The 21,379-nt window shown below is 43.4% G+C and overlaps 1 protein-coding gene across 4 annotated transcripts; it reads left to right on the plus strand.

Annotated features, from left to right (window-relative positions):
* Positions 1 to 1,775: 1,775 nt before the first annotated feature.
* On the plus strand, positions 1,776 to 19,463 carry ARGFX (arginine-fifty homeobox). Of its 4 annotated transcripts, XR_016232436.1 has the most exons (5): positions 1,776 to 1,884; positions 10,361 to 10,470; positions 17,523 to 17,668; positions 18,339 to 18,407; positions 19,285 to 19,463. XR_016232436.1 is itself a non-coding variant. In XM_017346685.4 (4 exons), exons 2-4 carry the CDS (start codon positions 10,398 to 10,400, stop codon positions 18,756 to 18,758), a joined length of 639 nt encoding a protein of 212 aa, XP_017202174.4. In that variant the 5' UTR covers positions 1,776 to 1,884; positions 10,361 to 10,397; the 3' UTR covers positions 18,759 to 18,954. The 4 variants fall into 4 exon arrangements, 1 of the variants encoding a protein (XP_017202174.4); XM_017346685.4 differs by lacking the exon at positions 19,285 to 19,463 and having other exon boundaries at positions 18,339 to 18,954; XR_016232438.1 differs by lacking the exons at positions 17,523 to 17,668; positions 18,339 to 18,407; positions 19,285 to 19,463 and adding an exon at positions 15,946 to 15,966.
* The last annotated feature ends 1,916 nt before the right edge of the window (positions 19,464 to 21,379 follow it).

The raw sequence follows: 21,379 nt of genomic DNA on the forward strand, positions 1-21,379 counted from the left end.
TTAGATTGAAGACATACAATGAGACAAGACAAAAAAAGTTGTTTTTTTAAATCGTATCAACATATTTTTTAGATTTGTTATTTATTTGAAAGGCAAAGTTACAGGGTAGGGAAAGAGACTGAGAGAGCGAGACAGAGAAAGAGGTCTTCTATCTACTTGCTCACTCCTCCAAATGGCCACAATGGCCAAGGCTGGGCCAGGCTGAAGCAAGGAGCCTGGAAATCTATCTGGGTCTACCATATGGGTGGCAGGGACCCAACAACTTGAGCCATCTTCCACTGTTTTGCAAGTACATTAGCAGGGAATTGGATGAAAAACAGTGCCGCTGGGACTTAAACCAGCACCCATATGAGATGCTGGCATCACAAACAGTTGCTTAACCACCACAATGCCAGCCCCTTACCAACACATTTTCAAGTTAAAAAATGGACTACAGACAAAGCACAAATCTTTTAAAAACAACTGGAAAATAAAGATTATCTACAATAGAATAAGATTTGACTATTAGCACACTTCTCAAGTAAATTCTATACTCACCCTACCTATTAATGCAGCAATGTAATGAATATATTTTTAGGCAAAGAAGATTTGAAAATGTCTACAATTAACAGAACATCACTAAAAGAACTACAAATGATTCTAAATGAGAGAGAATAAAATTGTGTCCAAAAGAAAAAAGGAAGATGAAAGAAGCAGCCACCACCAAAGAACTTGACACATCTATGGTTACATCTAAATAAGTACTTACAGCAAAGAATAATAGTGACTACTTTCAAGGCTGTAAATGCAAGTTTGACCCAAAATAGTAGGCAAAAATATCAAGGAAGACTAAAAGTGAGGAATTCATTTTTAAAAATCCAAAGAAAATTTTAGTGTTCCGGAGAAGGACAGATACACTGATTAATTTTTGGATTTTCAAAATCAAGCATGGATACTTAAAAATAATACAACTTTAAATCTTGCAAATAATGTCCCATTATAGTAGAAGAAAAGGGAAAAAAGCATGTCCATTCAAACAGAAGACTGAAAAAGTTAGAAAATACACACTTCGGGGCTGATACAGTGGCATAGCAGATAAAGCCGCTGCCTGCAGTGCCGGCATCCCATATGGGTGCCGCTTCAAGTCCCAGCTGCTCTACTTCTGATCCAACTCCCTGCTATGGCCTGAGAAAGCAGTAGAGGATGCCCTGCACTGTGTGGGAAATCCAGAAGAAGCTCCTGGCTCCTAGCTTAGGATCCACACAGCTCCAGCCATTGCAGCCATCTGAGGAGTGAACCAGCAGATGGAAGACCTCTCCTTCTCTCTCTCTCTTTCTCTCTCTCTCTGCCTCTGCCTCTGCCTCTCTGTAACTCTGCCTTTCAAATAAATAAAAAAATAAATCATAAAAAAAAGAAAGAAAATACACACATAGACACATAGATTGTACCAAGTAGGGAAGTAAAAATAGGTTCAGCTACATGATTAACCATGATCCTATCAATATAAATGGATTAAAACCATGTTAAAGTATTCAGATTGGAGTATTGTTTAAAGAAAGACACACCCTGAAACTTTCAGCAAGTTTAAAATTAAAGAGTTGGTTGCATCAAAAGGCAAAGAAGCCTGTAGGATTGATCTAAGGTAGGCAAGTTGAGGATGAAAAAAATAATTACGATTTTTAGTTGATAGTTGCAGTAGACTCTGCACATACATTTATTGAATAAATATATGAACCGAAGGGTGAGGCATTCAGGGTGGGTCTGGGCGTGGTGAGGGCAGTTTGATTGGATAAAAAATTACATTTAAATACGGGCTCTTCACCATCAGGACCCACCACAGAAGCTGCCTTTCGGGAGAGACCCATCCAGCAGGATCGAAAGCTGTCACTCCAAGTGGATTCTTGAGTAAGTAGAGGAAGGTTGAGAGGGAGGACAGAATGGAGGGCTTGATTGGTCTCAGAGGATTCCAAAAATCAGAGCAGCGAAACGAAAGGATGGGGGTCCCTCCATTCCACTTACACTAAAGGGAGATGATGAAGGGTGAGGTTGTAGGCTGAGGGCAGAAGAGACCATCAAGATCCCACTGCCTTGTAAAAATTAAGGACTGAATGGGAGGCTCCTGTGACTAAGTATGGGTGTCTGCTCTGCAGAGCCCCCAAACTCCCAACCTGTGCTAGTCTCATCTTTGCGAATTTTCATTAGAATAGAAACTCCATCATGGTAACTATTTTTGTGTGTTTTGTTCATTGCTGAGTCACCCAGCCCTAGCTAAGCATTCAGATGTGGAACACAAGCGCTAAACATCTGCTGAGAAAATGCAGTGCTCCTGCGGGCAATTTTGTCTTATGTTCCCCATTGCCCAGTCGGGGAAAACATTCTGATCCAGTTGAATCATTTGCTTTGTTGTTTGTTTAATATGCTAGTGTAAGCTCAGACTCTTGGCAGGGATTTATAGACTGTATTCATGAGTAAGACAGATCTGATTCATTCCCAGTTATGCTCCGCTGGCTGCCCAAACTTTAAGTGTTTATGTCTCTTCATCTATAAGAGGTTGAAAACAGTCATACATTATCCCGTGTATGTGTTGAGGATTAAATGAATCAGGTACAGTAAGCACATGGATGTCTGACACATGGAAAACATCTCCAAATGCTATTCTATGTACTATTATTATTGTATTGCACAATATTCTTATATTGGGATTGTATGTTAGCTACAGCATCATTTTATTACTATATTTACTCCAAAGGTTATATTGAAGAACAGATGCTAATAGTTAGGTTTAATTTCTTTTCAGTTAAAAGCCAGGCCCTGAGGCTGGCGCTGTGGTTAAACCTCTGCCTGAGGCACCGGCATCCAATAAGGGCACCGATTTGAGGCCCCGCTGCTCCACGTCCAATCCAGCTCCCTGCTAATGCACCTGGGAAAGCAGTGGATGGTGGTCCAAATACTTGGGCCCCTGCACCTTCGTGGGAGACCTGGCAGAAGCTCCTGGCTTCAAATTGGCTCAGCTCTGGCCTTTGTGGCGATCTGGGAAGTGAGCTAGCGGATGTAAGACCTTTCTCTCTGTCTTCCTCTTTCTCTCTCTGTCTGTACTTCTATCTCTCAAATAAATAAATATTTATTTAAAAAAAAAATCTAGCCCCTGGTTCATCCTCACTTAGCGCTTTTCTTTTTCTTTTTCTTTTTTTTTTTTTTTTCTTTTTTGACAGGCAGAGTGGACAGTGAGAGAGAGAGACAGAGAGAAAGGTCTTCCTTTGCCATTGGTTCACCCTCCAATGGCCGCCGTGGCCGGCGCACCGCACTGATCTGATGGCAGGAGCCAGGTGCTTCTCCTGGTCTCCCATGGGTTGCAGGGCCCAAGCACTTGGGCCATCCTCCACTGCACTCCCGGGCCACAGCAGAGAGCTGGCCTGGAAGAGGGGCAACCAGGACAGAATCCGGCGCCTGACCGGGACTAGAACCTGGTGTGCCGGCGCCGCAAGGCAGAGGATTAGCCTACTGATCAGCGGCGCCGGCCCTCAGTGCTTTTCAAACATGTTGGTCTTAGAAGCTCTTTACATTCTTAAAAATTATTGGAGATGCCAAACACCTTTTGGTTCTATAGGTGATATCTTTAGCTATTTGCCACTGTCAGTATCAAACTTGAGAAATTATAACATAATTAGTAATTCATCCCAAAATAAAATGGTAAATGTATTACATGTTAACTGTATTTTCCATACACACAAAATATAGTGAGATGAATGGCATTGTTTTGTATTTTAGTAACTTCCTTATAGAGTACAGCAAAATCTCTCCTGCTTTTGCATGCGCCTTTTGTTGTATATTATTTTTTGTTGAAACATGAGGAAGAAATCTGATCTTATGCAGACACATTAGAATGGGAAATTCACAAAAACTTCAAAAAGTTCATGGAAAAATGAAATTAAAATATATATTTTGGGAGCAGTGTCGCCATATGGCAAGTTAAGCCACTGCTTGCAATGCCAACATTGCATATCAGAGCGCCTGTGTGAATTTCAGCTGCTCCACTTTTGATCTGGCTTCCTACTAATGCACCTGGGAAGGCAGTAGAAGATGGCCCAAGTACTTAGTTTCCAATCACCCATCCAGGAGACTCAGATGGGGTTCCTTCCTGGCTCCTGGCTTTGGCCTCCATGGCTATTGCAGCTATTTGGGGAGTGAATCAGTGGGTGGAAGATCTCTCTTTTAAATAGATAAGCACTTAAAAAAGAGAGGTGTTTATTAAAATGAAACTGTTTTAAGTTCATGCATAGTTTTTTCATGATATGCAATTTCCATGAATTTTTTGAAGATGATATTTTTTTAAGATTTATTTATTTATTTGAAAGAGTTACACAGAGAGGAGAGGCAGGGAGAAAGAGAGAGAGAGGGAGAGAGTTCTTCCATCTGCTGGTTCACTCCCCAACTGGCTGCAATGGCCAGTGCTGTGCCTATCCGAAGTCAGGAGCCAGGAGCTTCTTCTGGGTCTCCCACATGGGTGCAGGGGTGTGGGGAGCAACTCGGACTAGACTGTTACTGGAATTAAGACTTATTCTATGCATCTGCTCTCCCACAATATGGCGCTGAGAAGGGAGAAACAGCTTCTACACAGCTGCCTCCAGTTCAACCAATAAACTGTAGGACCTGCTCCTGATTGGAGGAGAGCAGCGTACTCGGCGTGTGGGTAGCAGAGTTGGGATTGGTGGAAGAGGACTATAAAGGAGGAGAGAGACCACATGCACCAGGAACATCTAAGAGGAACATCTATCTGAAGGAACACCTGTGCAGCCCCCAAGAGAGCCGACCGGCGGTGTGCCGCTCCCCCGCGGAAGTGGGGAAAGTGGCAGGGGGAGTCGCCCTTCCACGGAGGTGAAGAACCAGCAGCAAACCCGGGGAGGGCCAAGCAGACAAAAGAACAGCGCAGGGTCCTGTGTCGTTCCTCCATGAAGAGGGGGAGCGACATAATGGTGCCGTGACTCGGATATGAAGCCTAGGCAGGGTTTAGTGTCATTCCTCCACGAAGAGGGGGAGCGACACAGGGGTCCAAGAACTTGGGCCATCTTCCACGGCTCTCCCAGGCCACAGCAGAGAGCTGGATCAGAAGTGGAGCAGCCGAGACTCAAACCGGCGGCCATATGGGATGCTGGCACTGCTTCTGAATGTATTCCATTATATATCTGTGACAGAATGAGAGTTAAAAAGTAAAATATCATCTTAATTTTATAGTAAAAATAATTTCAGCCTCAGGAATCTATGAAAAGATCTCAGGAAGGCTGCAAGGGCTTCCAAAGCACATGCTGAGGACTGCTACCCCAGGCATTCAAACTTTCATAGTTGCTGCTCCCACTCCTCTGCCCTCTTTTTTCCTCCTTATCACCCTCCCCTCACCTTCCATCTCTGCCTTCTGTTGTAAACTTTTTCCAAGCAGAGGCAAAAAAGAATCCATATCCTCCTTCCACTGACACTTTACCTTCTCAAAGCCAATTGGTTCCAGGTGAAATGAAGGGACAAAAAAGTAGAAGAAACAAACAGCCCACAGGGCAGGTGTTCTAGCTTAGGATGTCTGTGTCCCATAGCAGAGTGCTGCTTCCAGCCCTGGCTACTCTGCTTCTGATCCAGCTTCCTTGATAATGTACCTGGGAAGGCATTTGATGATGGTCTAGGTTCTTGAGTTCCTGCCACTTGTGTGGGAGATGTGGATGGAATTACTAGCTCCTAGCTTAGGCCTGGTTTGGCCCTGGCTGCTGGGGAGCATTTAGGGAATGAAGCAGGAAAAAAAAAAATAGTTGATCTCTTATAGTGGTTCAATATTACAATGCTCTAAAAGCAATATGCATTCAGTTGAAACCATGCTTGTTCCTGGGCTAGCAATCTACAGTGTGCTACTCTCTGGATGCTGGGCAGAGCAGCAGCCACAGCTCTGTCAGCTGTGAGATCATGAAGGGTGGCCATCCATAGTCCACACACACTGTTGCTAAGACAGGCTGTTCAGTAGGTTAGGTGGGTTAAATGCTTTTCAACCTAACAATATGATAGGCTTGTTGGGAAATAATCTGTTGTAAGTGGAGGAGCATGTAAATGGGTAAAAGTGTGACTGCTTTTAGAAGGACAAGCACACTGTGCTAAGAAGGAGCTAAGTGAACAACATGAAGTAGTTTGAGGAGAGCAAGAGGATAGCTTCTACAGGTGAGTCTTGTTTACACAGGAAGTGACAGGTGAGTAGACAACTGGCTGTTAAGTAGGAGACATTGGCAAATGCCTGGAGAGAAGACGATCACGATTTGTTCAAGGAATAAAGTCCAGTAGGGCCAGAACAAAGCATATTTCTGGAAGTGGAGATTTAAATTTTGAATTCTTGGGTTCCTTGAAATTCTACACAAGAGCATGGCCATGTAGGTGAACTGGCTGCTGTCCCTCAGCCACAGCCTCACCCCTCTGCATGCCCATGGCCCAGGCTTGGGTGACATCCTTTGACCGCAGCTGCCCTTCAGGCCAGAGGGTACCCACTGAAGGCATGGACTCTCCCCAGGAGGACAAATTCAGGGAAGATGCGGCGCAGGCTCAAGGTCATTTGGCAAAAACATCCTGTGGTCCTTGATGTGACAATGTCTTGCAGACTCCATGTCCAGGAGACAGGGACATGCAGAGGCGTCAAACAGCCTCTCCCCCAACCCTCCCTAAAGAAACCTTTTCTTTAAGGAATACAAACTTCATGCATTTCATAAGTACAACTTGAAGAATACAGTGATTCATCCCACCATACCCACACTCCCACCCCTCCCCTTCCTCCCTCTCCCATTTTCTACTAAGATCCATTTTCGATGTACTTTATACACAGAAGATCAACTAAGTAAAGAGTTCAACAATTTGCACAGAAAAAAAAAGAACAAAAACAAAGACCCTGTTCTTCAGCAGTCGAGACAAGCGCTGTTCAATGTCATTGCAAGCACTTAGAAATAGTTATAACACAATTCATTGAGGACAGAGATTCCACATGGGAAGTTAGTACACAGTGACTCTTGTTGTTAACACTCTTATGTATAATGTCAGTGATCACCCAAGGCTCTTGACAAGAGTCTCTGTTAAAGCCTTGCCACCCAAGGGGAGAGGGAGGAGGAGAAGGGTGGGAGTGTGGGTGGGAGGGCTGATATAGTGGGAAGAATAACTATATTCCTAAAGTTGTACTTATGAAATTTGTATTCTTTAAAAAGTAAATATTTAAAAATTTATAAAAATAATTTTTTAAAGCCTTGCCACCCTAAGTCACACCAGTAATAACGCAGACCAATAATCTCAACATCACCTAAAAGTTTGTTAAAAATGGTGAGTCTTAAGCCCTACTTTGGATCTAGTAAAGCTCAGTCTGTATTTTAACAAGATTTCTAGGTAACTTGTATACTGATTAAGGTTTCAGAGATGCAAAGTTCAGTGAAAGGGCTCGGAACAAGAGGGGCTTTTGCCCAGGCCAAGGGCAGCATGCCAGGCTCCCTAGGCTAGGATCAGAGAGGCAGTACATAGCCCTCCCGCCCCTGTGCCACACTGGAGAGTGGCAGAAGTGTCTGAGTAGTACAGTTTCAAGGGCTGAATTACTTTTCTAAATAACAATAGATTCTGTCACTTAGCATTACATTGCATCAGACTTTGTGATGGGCCCTCAGGGAGGCTTCAATTTCTTGTGTTTGACAGTGTGTTACAGTTATATAAGGTGTTTCCTGTGGTGGAAGCTAGGTATACGGTGCATAAAACTTCCCTTTACATTTTTAGTTTTGCAACCCCCTGTGAAACTGTACTTATTTCAAAGTCAAAAGCAAACAACTGGGCCACCATTGTGGTGTAGCTGGTTTAAGCCACAACCTAAAATGCCGACATTCCATAGTGGAGTGCCAGTTCAAATCCTGGCTGCTCTGTTTCCAATCAAGCTCCCTACTAATGAGCCTGGGAAGGTAGTGGATGAGGACCCAAGTACTTGGGCCTCTGCCTATTCATATGGGAGACTCAGATGGAGTTTCAGGCCCCTGGCCTGGCCCAGCTCCAGCCATTGCAGCCATTTGGGGAGTGAACCAGTGGATGGAAGATCTCTTTGTCTCTCCCTCTCTCTGTGTGTCATTCTGCCTTTCAAACAGATAAAATATTTTTTAAAAGATTAAACAAAATAAAACCACTAGACAATGAGATAGTTTTTGCTTTCAATATTCACATGTATTTCTTTCTCTTTTTTTAAAAAGATTCATTTATTTATTTGAAAGTCAGAGTTACCCAGAGAGAGAAGGAGAGGCAGAGAGAAAGAGGCCTTCCATCCACTGGTTCACTCCCCAATTGGCCACAACAGCCGAAGATGAGCTGATCTGAAGCCAGGAGCCAGAAGCTTCTTCCAGGTCTCATATGGGGTTGTGCAGCTTTCTCCGGATCTTCCCACACAGGTTCAGGGGCCCAAGGCCGTGGGCCATCCTTTACTGCTTTCCCAGGCCACAGTAGAGAGCTGAATTGGAAATGGAGCAGTCGGATCTCAAATAGGCGCCCATATGAGATGCTGGCACCTCAGATGGCGGCTTTACCAGCTGTGCCACAGTGCCAGCCCCAATATATATTTCAAAAAAATTATAAGGAAAAAATTTATATTCAAGCAGATATATATCATATTTATGGCTCTTCATTCTTGAAGTTCCAATTTTCTCTCTCATAATTTCTATTCTGCCTGAAAAATTCCCAGGAGGAAAATAGATTAATTACTTATACTTTCAGTTGTACTAATTTTTTGGCTCCTCATGTCTAACATTGAAAAATCTATTTAAGTATTTTTTTTTTAACAGGCAGAGTGGATAGTTAGTGAGAGAGAGAGCTAGGTGCTTCTCCTGGTCTCCCATGGGGTGCAGGGCCCAAGCACTTGGGCCATCCTCCACTGCCTTCCCGGGCCACAGCAGAGAGCTGGCCTAGAAGAGGGGCAACCAAGAAAGAATCCGGCGCCCCGACCGGGACTAGAACCTAGTGTGCCGGCGCCGCTAGGTGGAGGATTAGCCTATTGAGCCATGGCGCCGGCCAATTTCTTTTTCTTTTTTTAAAGAACCATCTTTTATTCTGAGTTTGTTTCTCATCTCTTAAAAATATCCTCTTTTCTTTTTAAAATTTTAATTTTTAATTAGTTTTTTTAAACAGATTTAATGTGCTTTGTCGATATTTTCTAAGAAGAAAATGATATTCACTTCTTTTCTCCCTCCTTCCCCCTCATCTCCCCCCGCCCTCCTTCTTTCTCCCTTTCTTTCTTTATTTTTTTAGTTTTTGAGATAGCACATTTTAAATTTCCATTACAGTAAAAAGGCTTAATACTTCACTGAATAAGAAGTTTAGCAAGTAAAAAGCAAAAAGACCCTAGTTTAATGGGAATATAGACAATGACTATAAAGAATAATTAAATGGAAAAATGGCAATTTCACCCATATACAGAAAATTTTTAAGTAATCACAGATCACTAAAACCATTGTAGTATAACATTCTTTTTTTAAAACTTTTATTTAGTAAGCATAAATTTCCAAAGTACAGTTTTTATGGATTACAATGGCTTTTTCCCCCCCATAACTTCCCTCCCACTCGCACCCCTCCCATCTCCCGCTCCCTCTCCCATTCCATCCACATCAAGATTCATTTTCAATTATCTTTATATACAGAAGATCGATTTAGTATACATTAAGTAATGATTTCATCAGTTTGCACCCACACAGAAACACAAAGTGTAATACTGTTTCAGAACTAGTTATAGCATTAATTCACATTGGACAACACACTAAGGACAGATCCCACATGAGGAGTAAGTACACAGTGACTCCTGTTGTTGACTTAACAATTTGACACTCTTGTTTATGGCATCAGTAATCTCCCTAGGCTCTAGTCTTGAGTTGCCAAGGCTATGGAAGCATTTTGAGTTCGCAGACTCTGATCTTATTTAAACGAGGTCATAGTGAAAGTGGAAGTTCTCCCCTCCCTTCAGAGAAAGGTACCTCCTTCTCTGATGGCCCTGTTCTTTCCACTGGGATCTCACTCGCAGAGATCTTTCATTTAGGGTTTTATTTTTTTTTTCCAGAGTGTCTTGGCTTTCCATGCCTACAATACTCTCATGGGCTCTTCAGCCAGATCCGAATGCCTTAAGGGCTGATTCTGAGGCCAGAGCATGCACAATTTCTTTTAATATCTCCAAAATTTCATTTTTGATAATACACCTTGAGTGTTTCTCTATGATACAAAAAATGAATAATTTTCCAGTTGAGATAGAGGGATCAGGGATTAACTACTTGTACAAGGTCATACAGCAAACCAATCCCCTTGAAAAAAAAAATCCTTTTTAGTGGATGAATGATTTCATCAGCATACTCTTTATCATTAGCCTTCCCTCACAGATTGAAGAAATTCTGATCAGCAGAATGACCTCAGAAAATCCCCAGCGAGACCCTTTTATCAACATGAACTCGGTACCACAAGCTCCAGCTTATTCCAGTAAGTATAACTCTCCCTTATCCTCTCTCCTCTGAAAAGCTTTCCTTTTCATGGAACTATAATTACATTTTGCATTTGCTTTTTTTTAAGATTTATTTTATTTGAAAGACCATTACAGAGAGGTAGAGACACAGAGAGAGAGGTCTTCCATCCACTGGTTCACTCTCCAAATGGTCACAATGGCTGGAGCTGAGCCCATCAGGAGCCAGGAGCTTCTTCTGAGTCTCCCACGTGGGTGCAGGGGCCCAAGGACTTGGACCATCTTCTACTGCTTTCCCAGGCCATAGCAGAGAGCTGGATTGGAAGTGGAACAGCTGGTATTTGAACTGGCGCCCATATGGGATGCCAGCATTGCTAGCCAGGGCTTTAACCTGCTGTGCCACAGGTGCCGGCCCCTTGCATTTGCTTTACAGCAGCTGTTGACTATTATATCTTATTTTCAAAAATATTCTAAGAATATTTCCATCATAAATGGGAATTATATAACACCAATGAAAGAAATTCAAGATGACACAAAAATGGAAAGACCTCCTGTGATCATGGATTGGAAAATTTTGCATTAAAATGTTCACACTTTCCAAAGATTCAATCCAACCTCTATCAGAATACCTTTGGCATTCTATACAGAACTGGGAGCAACAATCCTAAAATTCTTGTGGAAGCAGAAAAGCTCCAAGGTATCCAAAGAAATCTTGAACTGGAGGCATCACAATGACAGCTTTCAAGACATACAAGAGCTATTATAATCAGAACAGCAGGACACTGACATTGAAACAGACAGACCAATGGGACCGAATAGAGATCCCAAAAATGAATCCACTCATCAACAGCCAACTTATCTTTGACAAAGTTACCAGAAACATACCTGGGAGAAAGAACGGTCTTTTTTTTTTTTTTTTTTTTTTTTAATTTATTTGACAGGTAGAGTTATAGACAGAAGGAGAGACAGAGAGAAAGGTCTTCCTTCCGTTGGTTCAGTCCCCAAATGGACGCTTTGGCCGGCACTACGCTGATCCAAAGCCAGAAGCCAGGTGCTTCCTCCTGGTCTCCCATGCGGATGCAGGGCCCAAGCACTTGGACCATCCTCCACTGCACTCTCTGGCCACAGCAGAGAGCTGGCCTGGAAGAGGGGCAACCGGGACTATTCACAACAGCCAAGATGGGAAAACAATCTGCCTCTCTATAGCTGATGGAACAGGCAAAGAAAATGTGCTATATATTAAAAATATCAAAATGCAACATTATTCAGTCATAAAAATAGAATGAAACTCTGACATTTGCAGTAAAATGGATGGAACCAGAAGTCATTATGTTAAAAAAAAAATAGTCAACCTGAACTCAGAATAATGATTACTAGTGACTGACAAGGGGAGATAGAGGAAGGTTGGAGGTTTGGAGGTGCCAAAACACAGTCAGAGAGAACAAGTTCTAGTGATCCAGGGACAGAGTGGTGGCACAGTGGGTTAAGATGCTACCTTTTATGCCAGCGTCCTGGATGAGTGCCTGTTCAAGTCCTGGCTGCTCCACTTCCAATTCAGCTCCCGGCTAATGCACCTGGGAAAACAGTGACAGATGGCCCAAGTACTACTACCCATGTAGGAGATCCAGATGGAGTTCTAGGATCCTGCCTTTGGCCTGGCCTAGCCTAGTCTAGCCATTGTGGCCATCTGGGGAGTGAACCAGAGGATGGTAGATCTCTCTCTCTCTCTCTCTGCCTTTCAAATAGATAAATCTTTTTTTTTAAAAAAAGAATTTTAGTGTTTGACCAGAATGTAGAATAGTGAAGTGACTAATTCACAATAACATATTACAGGGGCCAGCACTGTGGCGTAGCAGGTAAAGCCACTGCCTGCAGTGCCAGGATTCCATATGGGCACTGGTTCGAGTCCCAGATGTTCCACTTCCGATCCAGCTCTCTGCTATGGCCTGGGAAGACAGTAGAAGATGGCCCAAGTGCTTGGGATCCTGCACCCATGTGGGAGACCTGGAAGAAGCTCCTAGCTCTTAGCTTTGGATCAGCCCAGTTCTGGCTGTTGTGACCATTTGTGGAGTGAACCAGTAGATGGAATACTTCTCTCTTTCTCTCTCTGCCTCTGCCTCTCTGTAACTCTACCTTTCAAATGAATAAATAAATCTTTAAAAAAATAATGTAGTATACATTGAATGAAGAGAGGATCTTATAGACTCCAGATGTAAACACGTTGCCATGCTCAACTGGTTTATGTTGTATACATGTGTCGAGCAATTGTACTGCACCCCATAAAAATGCACAAGTATTACATGTTAATCAGAAATCTAAAAATAAATTTCAAATAAATTAATAGATTGATTCAAATCATGATGAATACGCCACAAACACATGATACAGAGTGAGAGAGAATGTTTTTCCAGAGAAGTTCTGAAGCATAAGGAAATAGAAATAAAGTTCCTTTTCCAAGGCAGGAATATTATGACTCCACATTGTGGGAAAATGGGAGAAAAGAAGAAGCTCATTATATAGACTAGTAGTATTAAATGTATACAAAAATTTACTTGTATAGATTGTATCTTGTTGAATTATTTAGAAATATGTATTGTTATTTAACAATGTATCCTAGAGCTTTTTCAGTGTTAGTACAAAATGTCTACCTTTTAAAAATATGACTATAGGAAGAGTAGTTCTGTAGCCGGCGCCGCAGCTCACTAGGCTAATCCTCCGCCTAGCGGCGCCGGCACACCGGGTTCTAGTCCCGGTCGGGGCGCCGGATTCTGTCCCGGTTGCCCCTCTTCCAGGCCAGCCCTCTGCTGTGGCCAGGGAGTGCAGTGGAGGATGGCCCAGGTGCTTGGGCCCTGCACCCCATGGGAGACCAGGAAAAGCACCTGGCTCCTGGCTCCTGCCATCGGATCAGCGTGGTGCGCCGGCCGCAGCGCGCCAGCTGCAGTGGCCATTGGAGGGTGAACCAACGGCAAAGGAAGACCTTTCTCTCTGTCTCTCTCTCTCACTGTCCACTCTGCCTGTCAAAAAAAAAAAAGTAGTTCTGTGCCTAAATACTAACATTAAGCAATCAGAATAGGACATTAAGAAAAAAAACTCTATTTATAATAACATTAAAAATAATAGAATACTAAGAAATAAACCTAACCAGGGATGTGAAAGACATGTACACTGAAAGCCATAAGATGTTTCCAAAAGAAATTAAATATATAAACAATTGGAAAGACACCCCATATGTATGGATAAATTTCTAGACACATATGATTTACTAAAACTGAATTAGGAAGACATAGAAAAATTTAGCAGATCAATAACCAAGGATGAGGTTGAGTCAGTAATAGAGTCTCCCAACAAAATAAAAGCCCAGGATCAGAAGGCTTCACTGCTGAATTCTGTAATTCTTAAAAAAATATTAATGCATTTGTTTTGAAAGGCAAAGTAACAGAGAAAGGGAGAGACAGAGGTCTTCCATCCAGTTGGTCACTACCCAAATGGCTGCAATAGCAGGAGCTGGCCCAGTCCAAAGCCAGGAGTCAGAAACTGTATGTGGGAGGAATTGGGCCATCTTGCATTGCTTTCCAGCACTAGTAAGGAGCTGGATCAGAGGTGGAGCAGCTGGGATTTGAACTGGCACTCAAATGAGAATGCCAGTATCACATGCAGTGGCTTAACCCACTGCAACACCAGCCAGCCCCTTCTACAAGATTTTACAGAAAGAACTAACCCAAGTTTGTGGGGAGCAACTTGGACTAGACTAAGTTACTGGAATTAAGACTTATTCTATGCATCTGCTCTCCCACAATATGGCGCTGGGAGAGAAGAAAACAGCTTCTACACAGCTGCCTCCAGTTCAGCCAATAAACTGTAGGACTTGCTCCTGACTGGAGGAGAGCAGCGTACTCGGCATGTGGGCAGCCGAGTTGGGATTGGCAGAGGAGGACTATAAAGGAGGAGAGAGACCACATGCACCAGGAACATCTAAGGGGAACATCTATCTGAAGGAACACCTGTGCAGCCCCCGAGAGAGCCGGCCGGCGGTGTGCCGCTCCCCCGCGGAAGTGGGGAAAGTGGCAGGGGGAACCGCCCTTCCACGGAGGTGGAAGGGATAGTAGCCAACCCGGGAAGAACCAGCAGCAAACCCGGGGAGGGCCGAGCAGACAAAAGAACAGCGCAGGGTCCTGTGTCGTTCCTCCACGAAGAGGGGGAGCGACAAAGTTCTCCAAATATTCCCAAAAAAATGAAATGGAGGAACCCTCTGAATTCATTCTATGAAGTCAGCATTTCTTTGATTACAAAATCAAACTTACAACAACACCAGCAGAAGAAAACTATGGGCCAATCACCTTGTTAGATGCATAATTTATGAACAAAATATTAACATATCTATCTAATCCAACAACACCTTAAAAATATTATTCACCCTGGCCAAGTGAGACTTATCCCAGGGATGCAGGGATGGGTCAATGCACACAAATCAATATTTGTAAAATATCTCACTAACAGAAAGAGGATAAAAATCATATGGTCATCTTAACAGCTACAGAAAAGGTATTTGATGAAATGCAATATCCATTCATGATTTAAAAAAACCTTGGAAAATTACACATAGAAATAACATACCTTAACATAATAAAGGCTATATATTAAAAACCCACAACCAACATCACTGAATGAGGAACAGCTGAAAACATATATATGCTCTAAATCAGACAAGGATGACCACTCTCACCGGTCTTTGAGTATCCTTGCAATTATTCTTTTTTTTTTTTTTTTTTTTTTTTTTGACAGGCAGAGTGGACAGTGAGAGAGAGAGACAGAGAGAAAGGTCTTCCTTTGCCGTTGGTTCACCCTCCAATGGCCGCCGCGGCCGGCGCGCTGCGGCCGGCGCACCACGCTGATCCGATGGCAGGAGCCAGGAGCCAGGTGCTTTTCCTGGTCTCCCATGGGGTGCAGGGCCCAAGCACCTGGGCCATCCTCCACTGCACTCCCTGGCCACAGCAGAGGGCTGGCCTGGAAGAGGGGCAACCGGGACAGAATCCGGCGCCCCGACCGGGACTAGAACCCGGTGTGCCGGCGCCGCTAGGCGGAGGATTAGCCTAGTGAGCCGCGGTGCCGGCCCCTTGCAATTATTCTTTAGAATTCTTTCTCTGGCATCTCATTTATATTTCTTTCTCTATGGTCTGATGATAATGCATTATTATGTTCCTTTTGGGGCATCATATTGCTTTGCTTATTCATATTTCTTGTGTTCTTATGTAGGTTTTTGTGCATCCAGGCGATCAATTGTTTCTTTCTCTTTTAGAGGATGGTTTTTGTTGATTAAAAGCTTTTTCCTGGAAATGTGGCTTTCGGATATTGGTTTGATAGACTACTTTAGGTTTAGTTCCAGTTGGACTTTAGTCTCCCTATGTCTTTATTTGCTATATAGTTAATGGTAGCAGTGGTAGGGATATAGCAGGTTCCTGTGGCTCCGTGTGCTCACTAAGATTCCTGTTACATAGGTCCCCATCCATCTCCAGAGGAGCATGAGGAGCTTCTTAGGTATTGGAAGTATGCTCTGCTGGTACTGTGGGTATACCTGGCACACAGACTCACAGCCCAATCCAAGTGAGGTGCTGAGGCTGCAAGATCAGTGCTAGCACCAGGAGCAAAATGGTCTCATAGACTCTAAAGCCACTCTTCAATTCCAGAGTTCCAGGAGTAGCACTAATGTTGGGTGGAGGAGACAGGTCCCAAAGATGCTGCCTGAGAGAGGGACTGGATCTATGAGAGAGATAGCAAGAGAGAGAGAGAGAGAATCACCCATCCACTGGTTCATTCCCCAAATGTACACAGCAGCCACAGCTGGGTCAAGTCAAATCCAGGAGCCAGCAACTGCATCCAGTTCTTCCACAAGGGTGGCAGGGACTCAAGAACTTGAACCTTGATCTGCTGCTCTCTGGGTCCATTAGCAGAGAGTTGGTCAAAAGTGGAGCAGCCAGGATTCAAACTAGCCCTCCAATATGGAATGTAGGTGTCCCAAGCAGCAGCTTAACCCATGGTGTCACAATGCCCAGTCCCAAGACCCTTTCTTTTTCAATTGAAAATTGAAGTTGGAGAGAAGTAGCACAGCACTGCCTTGGATTCCATAATGAACCCTTTTATGCGGATGTTCATCTATTCAGGGCCTGTGGTTCATTTTTAACCATTTTTAGTAATTGTGCTTTATCAAAAAGAATCTTTTTCTTCTCTTGTTACTTTTAAAAATTCCATAATTTTTCAACCTTCTCCACATACTTAGTTATATTTCATTTCTTATGGCCCTTATTCCAGAGGAGTAAATAAAAAATAAAAAAAAAAGTCCATTTGCCAGATGAGATGAATTGGGCTCCTGAAAAGCAAGTGAAGAGTGGAAGCCAGGGCCAACCCTGTGGTCTATTGGGTAAAACCAACACCTATGATGCTGGCATCCCATAGGGAAACAGTTCAAGACCCAGCCAGTCCACTTCTAATCCAGCTCCCTGCTAATGTGCCTGGAAAATCAATGGAAGATGGCCCAAGGGCTTGGACTCCTGTACCCATGTGGGGGACCAGGAAGAAGCACATAGCTTTGATCTGGCCTAGCCCCAGCCAACGTGGTCATTTGGGAAGTAAACCAGCAGATGGAAGACCTCTCTCTTTCTCTCACTCTCTCTCTAACTTTGCCTTTCAAATAAATAAAAATAAATTCTTTTTAAAAAATAGTTAAAGAAGAGTGGGAACCTACTTTAAATAGCACATTATACTCTAGTGCAAAAAGACATGAGGTTTCTTCCTAGTTTCTAGAAGAAACAAAGTGTGGGGGGAAAAAAAAGAAGACTTACACATTTCCTATTATGGACAAACTAAACCAGAGAGCAGCTCATTGTTATGGGAGTCACAGGCATTCAGAGCCAGCACGTGGGCTACGATCTTGTGGATCTCAAGCCTGATAGAAGGGAAGGCATGGAAGAAGCACAGCTGTGGTCATTTGGGGCCTGGGGTGGGGGGTGGGGGTGTCAGGGAGGGGCGTGGAGAAATGAGTGGTGTAAGCAAAACTATCCTCTATTTTTGACTACAGGAATGTGTAAGAAGCATCAACGTACCTCATTCACCCACCAACAGCTTATAGAGTTGGAGGCTGTATTTAGCCAGACCATGTTTCCAGATAAAAAACTCAAGAGCGAACTAGCTATGAAGTTCAACCTACCAGAGTCATCAGTAAAGGTCTGATTCCCAGGGTGCGCTTGGTACCCCATCGAAACCACTTCCCACTGAGAAGCCTGGAAATCCCCTCCCATCGCAGTAACAGCATTTGATTCACTGCGTACCCACAGAGCTGGTATCACACTGGGCACATGGTGTATGCCCAAGTCACATCATGAAGTTTTACACCTGTACTACTACAGTGTTCTCCTCCAGGCAAATTACTCAGAATTCTCTGGAACAAAACCCAGCGGCCTGTTTACTCATAACATTTCCGATAGACAAATAGCTCCCTCTGACCTCAGAGTCTGCTAAGCCCCATACAATTTTAAGGATTATTTCTCACAATGGAGGTCTTCTAAAATAATCTTTAGAATGCCCTCAGCCTGCATTTCCTACCTCTCCTGGATGCCTGAACAAGTCTCTCTTTTCTAGAGGTCAGAGCCCCTTCTCTGAAATCCCAGCACAGCTTCTGAAACACATTCCCTTTCTTACATTCTTCCTTCTCTGGGGGCCCAAACCCTCACTGTCCATCTGTTGACTTCATGCCTGCCTCTTCTCTATCAAAACCCAGTGTCGTGGTGATTTGGAAGGGACATGAGGGTGTAATCTGGCTGTTTTCATCCTGGAGAAGCCTCAAATGCCTTCTCCCCTCTAACACACCACAATCTCCCCTCTTCCTCCACTCCAGGTTTGGTTCAGAAACAGGCGATTCAAATGGAGGAAGCAGCGACGGCAGTCACTAAAGCAACTCAACCAGGTCCTTCAAGCTGGGAAGAATATGCCCACCCTCCCCGGAACATCCACTGATCCTTACTCCTTTTTTCCAATGGTTTCAGATTCCTATAGCTCTCTTCCACCTCAGCCCTTAAACCCTTGCAATCAGGAATGGGATTCTCCCTTTGCAGAGAATCCCACAAATGATTTCCAAATGCAGGATCTTCATTTGGAGAGGCTAGTGGCCTCGGTTCCTGCTTTGTACCCAGGTGCCTGGGACATAGCAGAAATCATATACCTGTATAGTTTTCCTGATGAGGATGAGCTATCCAGATTTGCCTTCCACAGTCTATTTCACTATCTCTCACCCACAAGGCCCCATCTAGAACAATAAGGTTCCACCTCTCTCAGAAGCTGGGCTGGGGAAGCTGTAGGTTTATCTCCTGGGCCACACTGGACCAATACAACAAGGCAAGGCTTTGCAGCCTGCAGTCACAGAGGCAGACTAGCAGCTCAGAGCTTTTCCAGTACTGCAGACTTCGCCTTTCTCTGATCAAATATTAATAAATGCGGGACCACTTGGGAGAGGTCTTCTTGCCTCTTCGATATTTCTCTCTCTCTCTCTGTGGTCTGGTTTTTAACCTAAATGTTTGGTTGATGTCACTGTGGTTTCCTTGGGAATGCTGTAAAAACTAGAGTTTTATCCAGGTCTAATTCAGCACTATACGATCAGTCCCACAGCTTTGGAGATTGGGTGGGAGGGCAGGCATGGTGGGAAGAATCACCATGTTCTTAAAGTTGTAATTATGAAGTGTATGAGGGGGCCAGTGCTGTGGTGTAGCGGGTAAAGCCGCTGCCTGCAGTGCCGGCATCCCATATAGGCGTCAGTTCAAGTCCTGGCTGCTCCACTTCTTATTTAGCTCTCTGCTATGGCCTGGGAAAGCAGTAGAAGATGTCATATGGAAGACCTGGAAGAAACTATTGTCTCCTGGCTTTGGATAGGACCAGCGCCAGCTATTGCAGCCATTTGTAGAGTGAACCAGTGGATGGAAAATCTCTCTCTCTCTCTGCCTCTCCCTCTCTGTAACTTTGCCTTTCAAGTAAAATAAATAAATATTTTAAAAAGCTTATATATATATATATATGGCCTTAGGTCATAAGTTTTTAAGCAAGAAGGAAGCTGACACAATTAGATTAATATCTGTCAAATTAAAATTTAAGGCAAGATATTTTATTAGAATAGAATATATTTTAAAATGAACAATTAACCTAAAAGATACAATAATTCTGAACTTATATACATTTAACTGCATATACCAAAAACATATGAAGCAAAAATTAACAGAATTCTTGGGCAAACTTAATGAATGTAAGATCATAATGTGAAATTTTAATACAACAGTCTCAAGAGTTGACAAGTCAAATAGGTAAAAATTTAGTATAGACAGAAAAGATTTTAACTATGCATCTAAAAACTTGATCTCATGGAAGTATGTAGATTTATGCATCCACCTGGTAGAGAATACACAGTCCTTTTAAGCAGATATTATACTACAAAGAAAATATTCACTAATTCAAATAAATCATGATATATAGAGAATATTTGTGGATCATGAGGCAATAGAGTTAGAAGAAATTCCAACATCTCCATTTAGAAATTAAAGTCAATCAAGGAAGAAACTGTAAAATGAATACTTTGTTAGTATAAATTATATAATAATGATCTAGAACAACATGTACTGGGGGCGAAAAGTCATGGGAATTCTGATGTGGGAACATGTGCTCCTTAACTGGTATCTTAATCACCAGGCTAAATGGCCACCCCTAGACTTTTACTTTTTAGAACAGTTTTAGCATCACAGAAAAATTGAGTAGAAAGTACAGAGAGTTCTCATGCACTTCCTGCTCCCACATACACACAGCCTCCTCCACTATCATCATCTCCCACTAGAGCAGCACATTTATTATAATGAGCCTACAATGACACATCATTTTCACTCAAAGTCCATAGTTTACAACAGGGTTCATTTTTTAAAATTTATTTACTTATTTGTAGGCCGGCACTGCGGCTCAATAGGCTAATCCTCCGCCTGCAGCGCCAGTACACCAGGTTCTAGTCCCGGTCGCTCCTCTTCCAGGCCAGCTCTCTGCTGTGGCCCGGGAAGGCAGTGGAGGATGGCCCAAGTGCTTGGGCCCTGCACCCACATGGGAGACCAGGGGGAAGCACCTGGCTCCTGGCTTCGGATCAGCACGGTGCGCCGACCGCAGCATGCTGGCTGCAGCGGCCAATGAGAGGTGAACCAACGGAGAAAGGAAGACCTTTCTCTCTCTCTCTCTCTCTCTCTCTCTCTCACTGTCCACTCTGCTTGTCAAATAAATAAATAAATAATAAAAATAAATTTATTTACTTATTTGAAAGTCAAAGTTACACAGAGAGAGGAGAGACAGAGAAAGGTCTTCTATCCGCTAATTCACTCTCCAATTGGCCTCAATGGCCAGAGCTGTGCCGATCTGAAGCCAGGAGCCAGGAGCTTCTTCCAGGTCTCCTACAAGGGTGCAAGAGCCCAAGGATTTGGGCCACCTTCCACTGCTTTCCCAGGCTATAGCAGAGAGCTGGATTGGAAGAGGAGCAGCTGGGACATGAACCAGTGCCCATATGGGATGCTGGTACTGCAGGCAGAGGCTTAGCCCTACACCACAGTGCCACTTCCCTAGAGTCTACTTCCTAACTCATCCTATGAAACAGTATTGCTCTGATGCCAAAATCAAAAACAGACATCACAAGAAAATTATTCTTCTGGACATAAATGCAACAAATCATCACTAAATTCCAGCAACACAGAGAAAGGATTATATACCATGACCAAGTGCAGTTTAGCTAAGAATGGAAAGTAGGTTCGATACAATTCATCACAGTAATATGCAACCTAAACATAGACTAGCAGACAAAAACCACAGGATCATCTCAGTAGGCACAGAAACACGTGACAAAATTCCACTCTCATGATAAAGGCA

Source organism: Oryctolagus cuniculus, chromosome 4 (assembly GCF_051225735.1).
Source record: "Oryctolagus cuniculus isolate XC-2025 breed Fujian yellow rabbit chromosome 4, ASM5122573v1, whole genome shotgun sequence".
Classification (NCBI taxonomy): Eukaryota; Metazoa; Chordata; class Mammalia; order Lagomorpha; family Leporidae; genus Oryctolagus; species Oryctolagus cuniculus.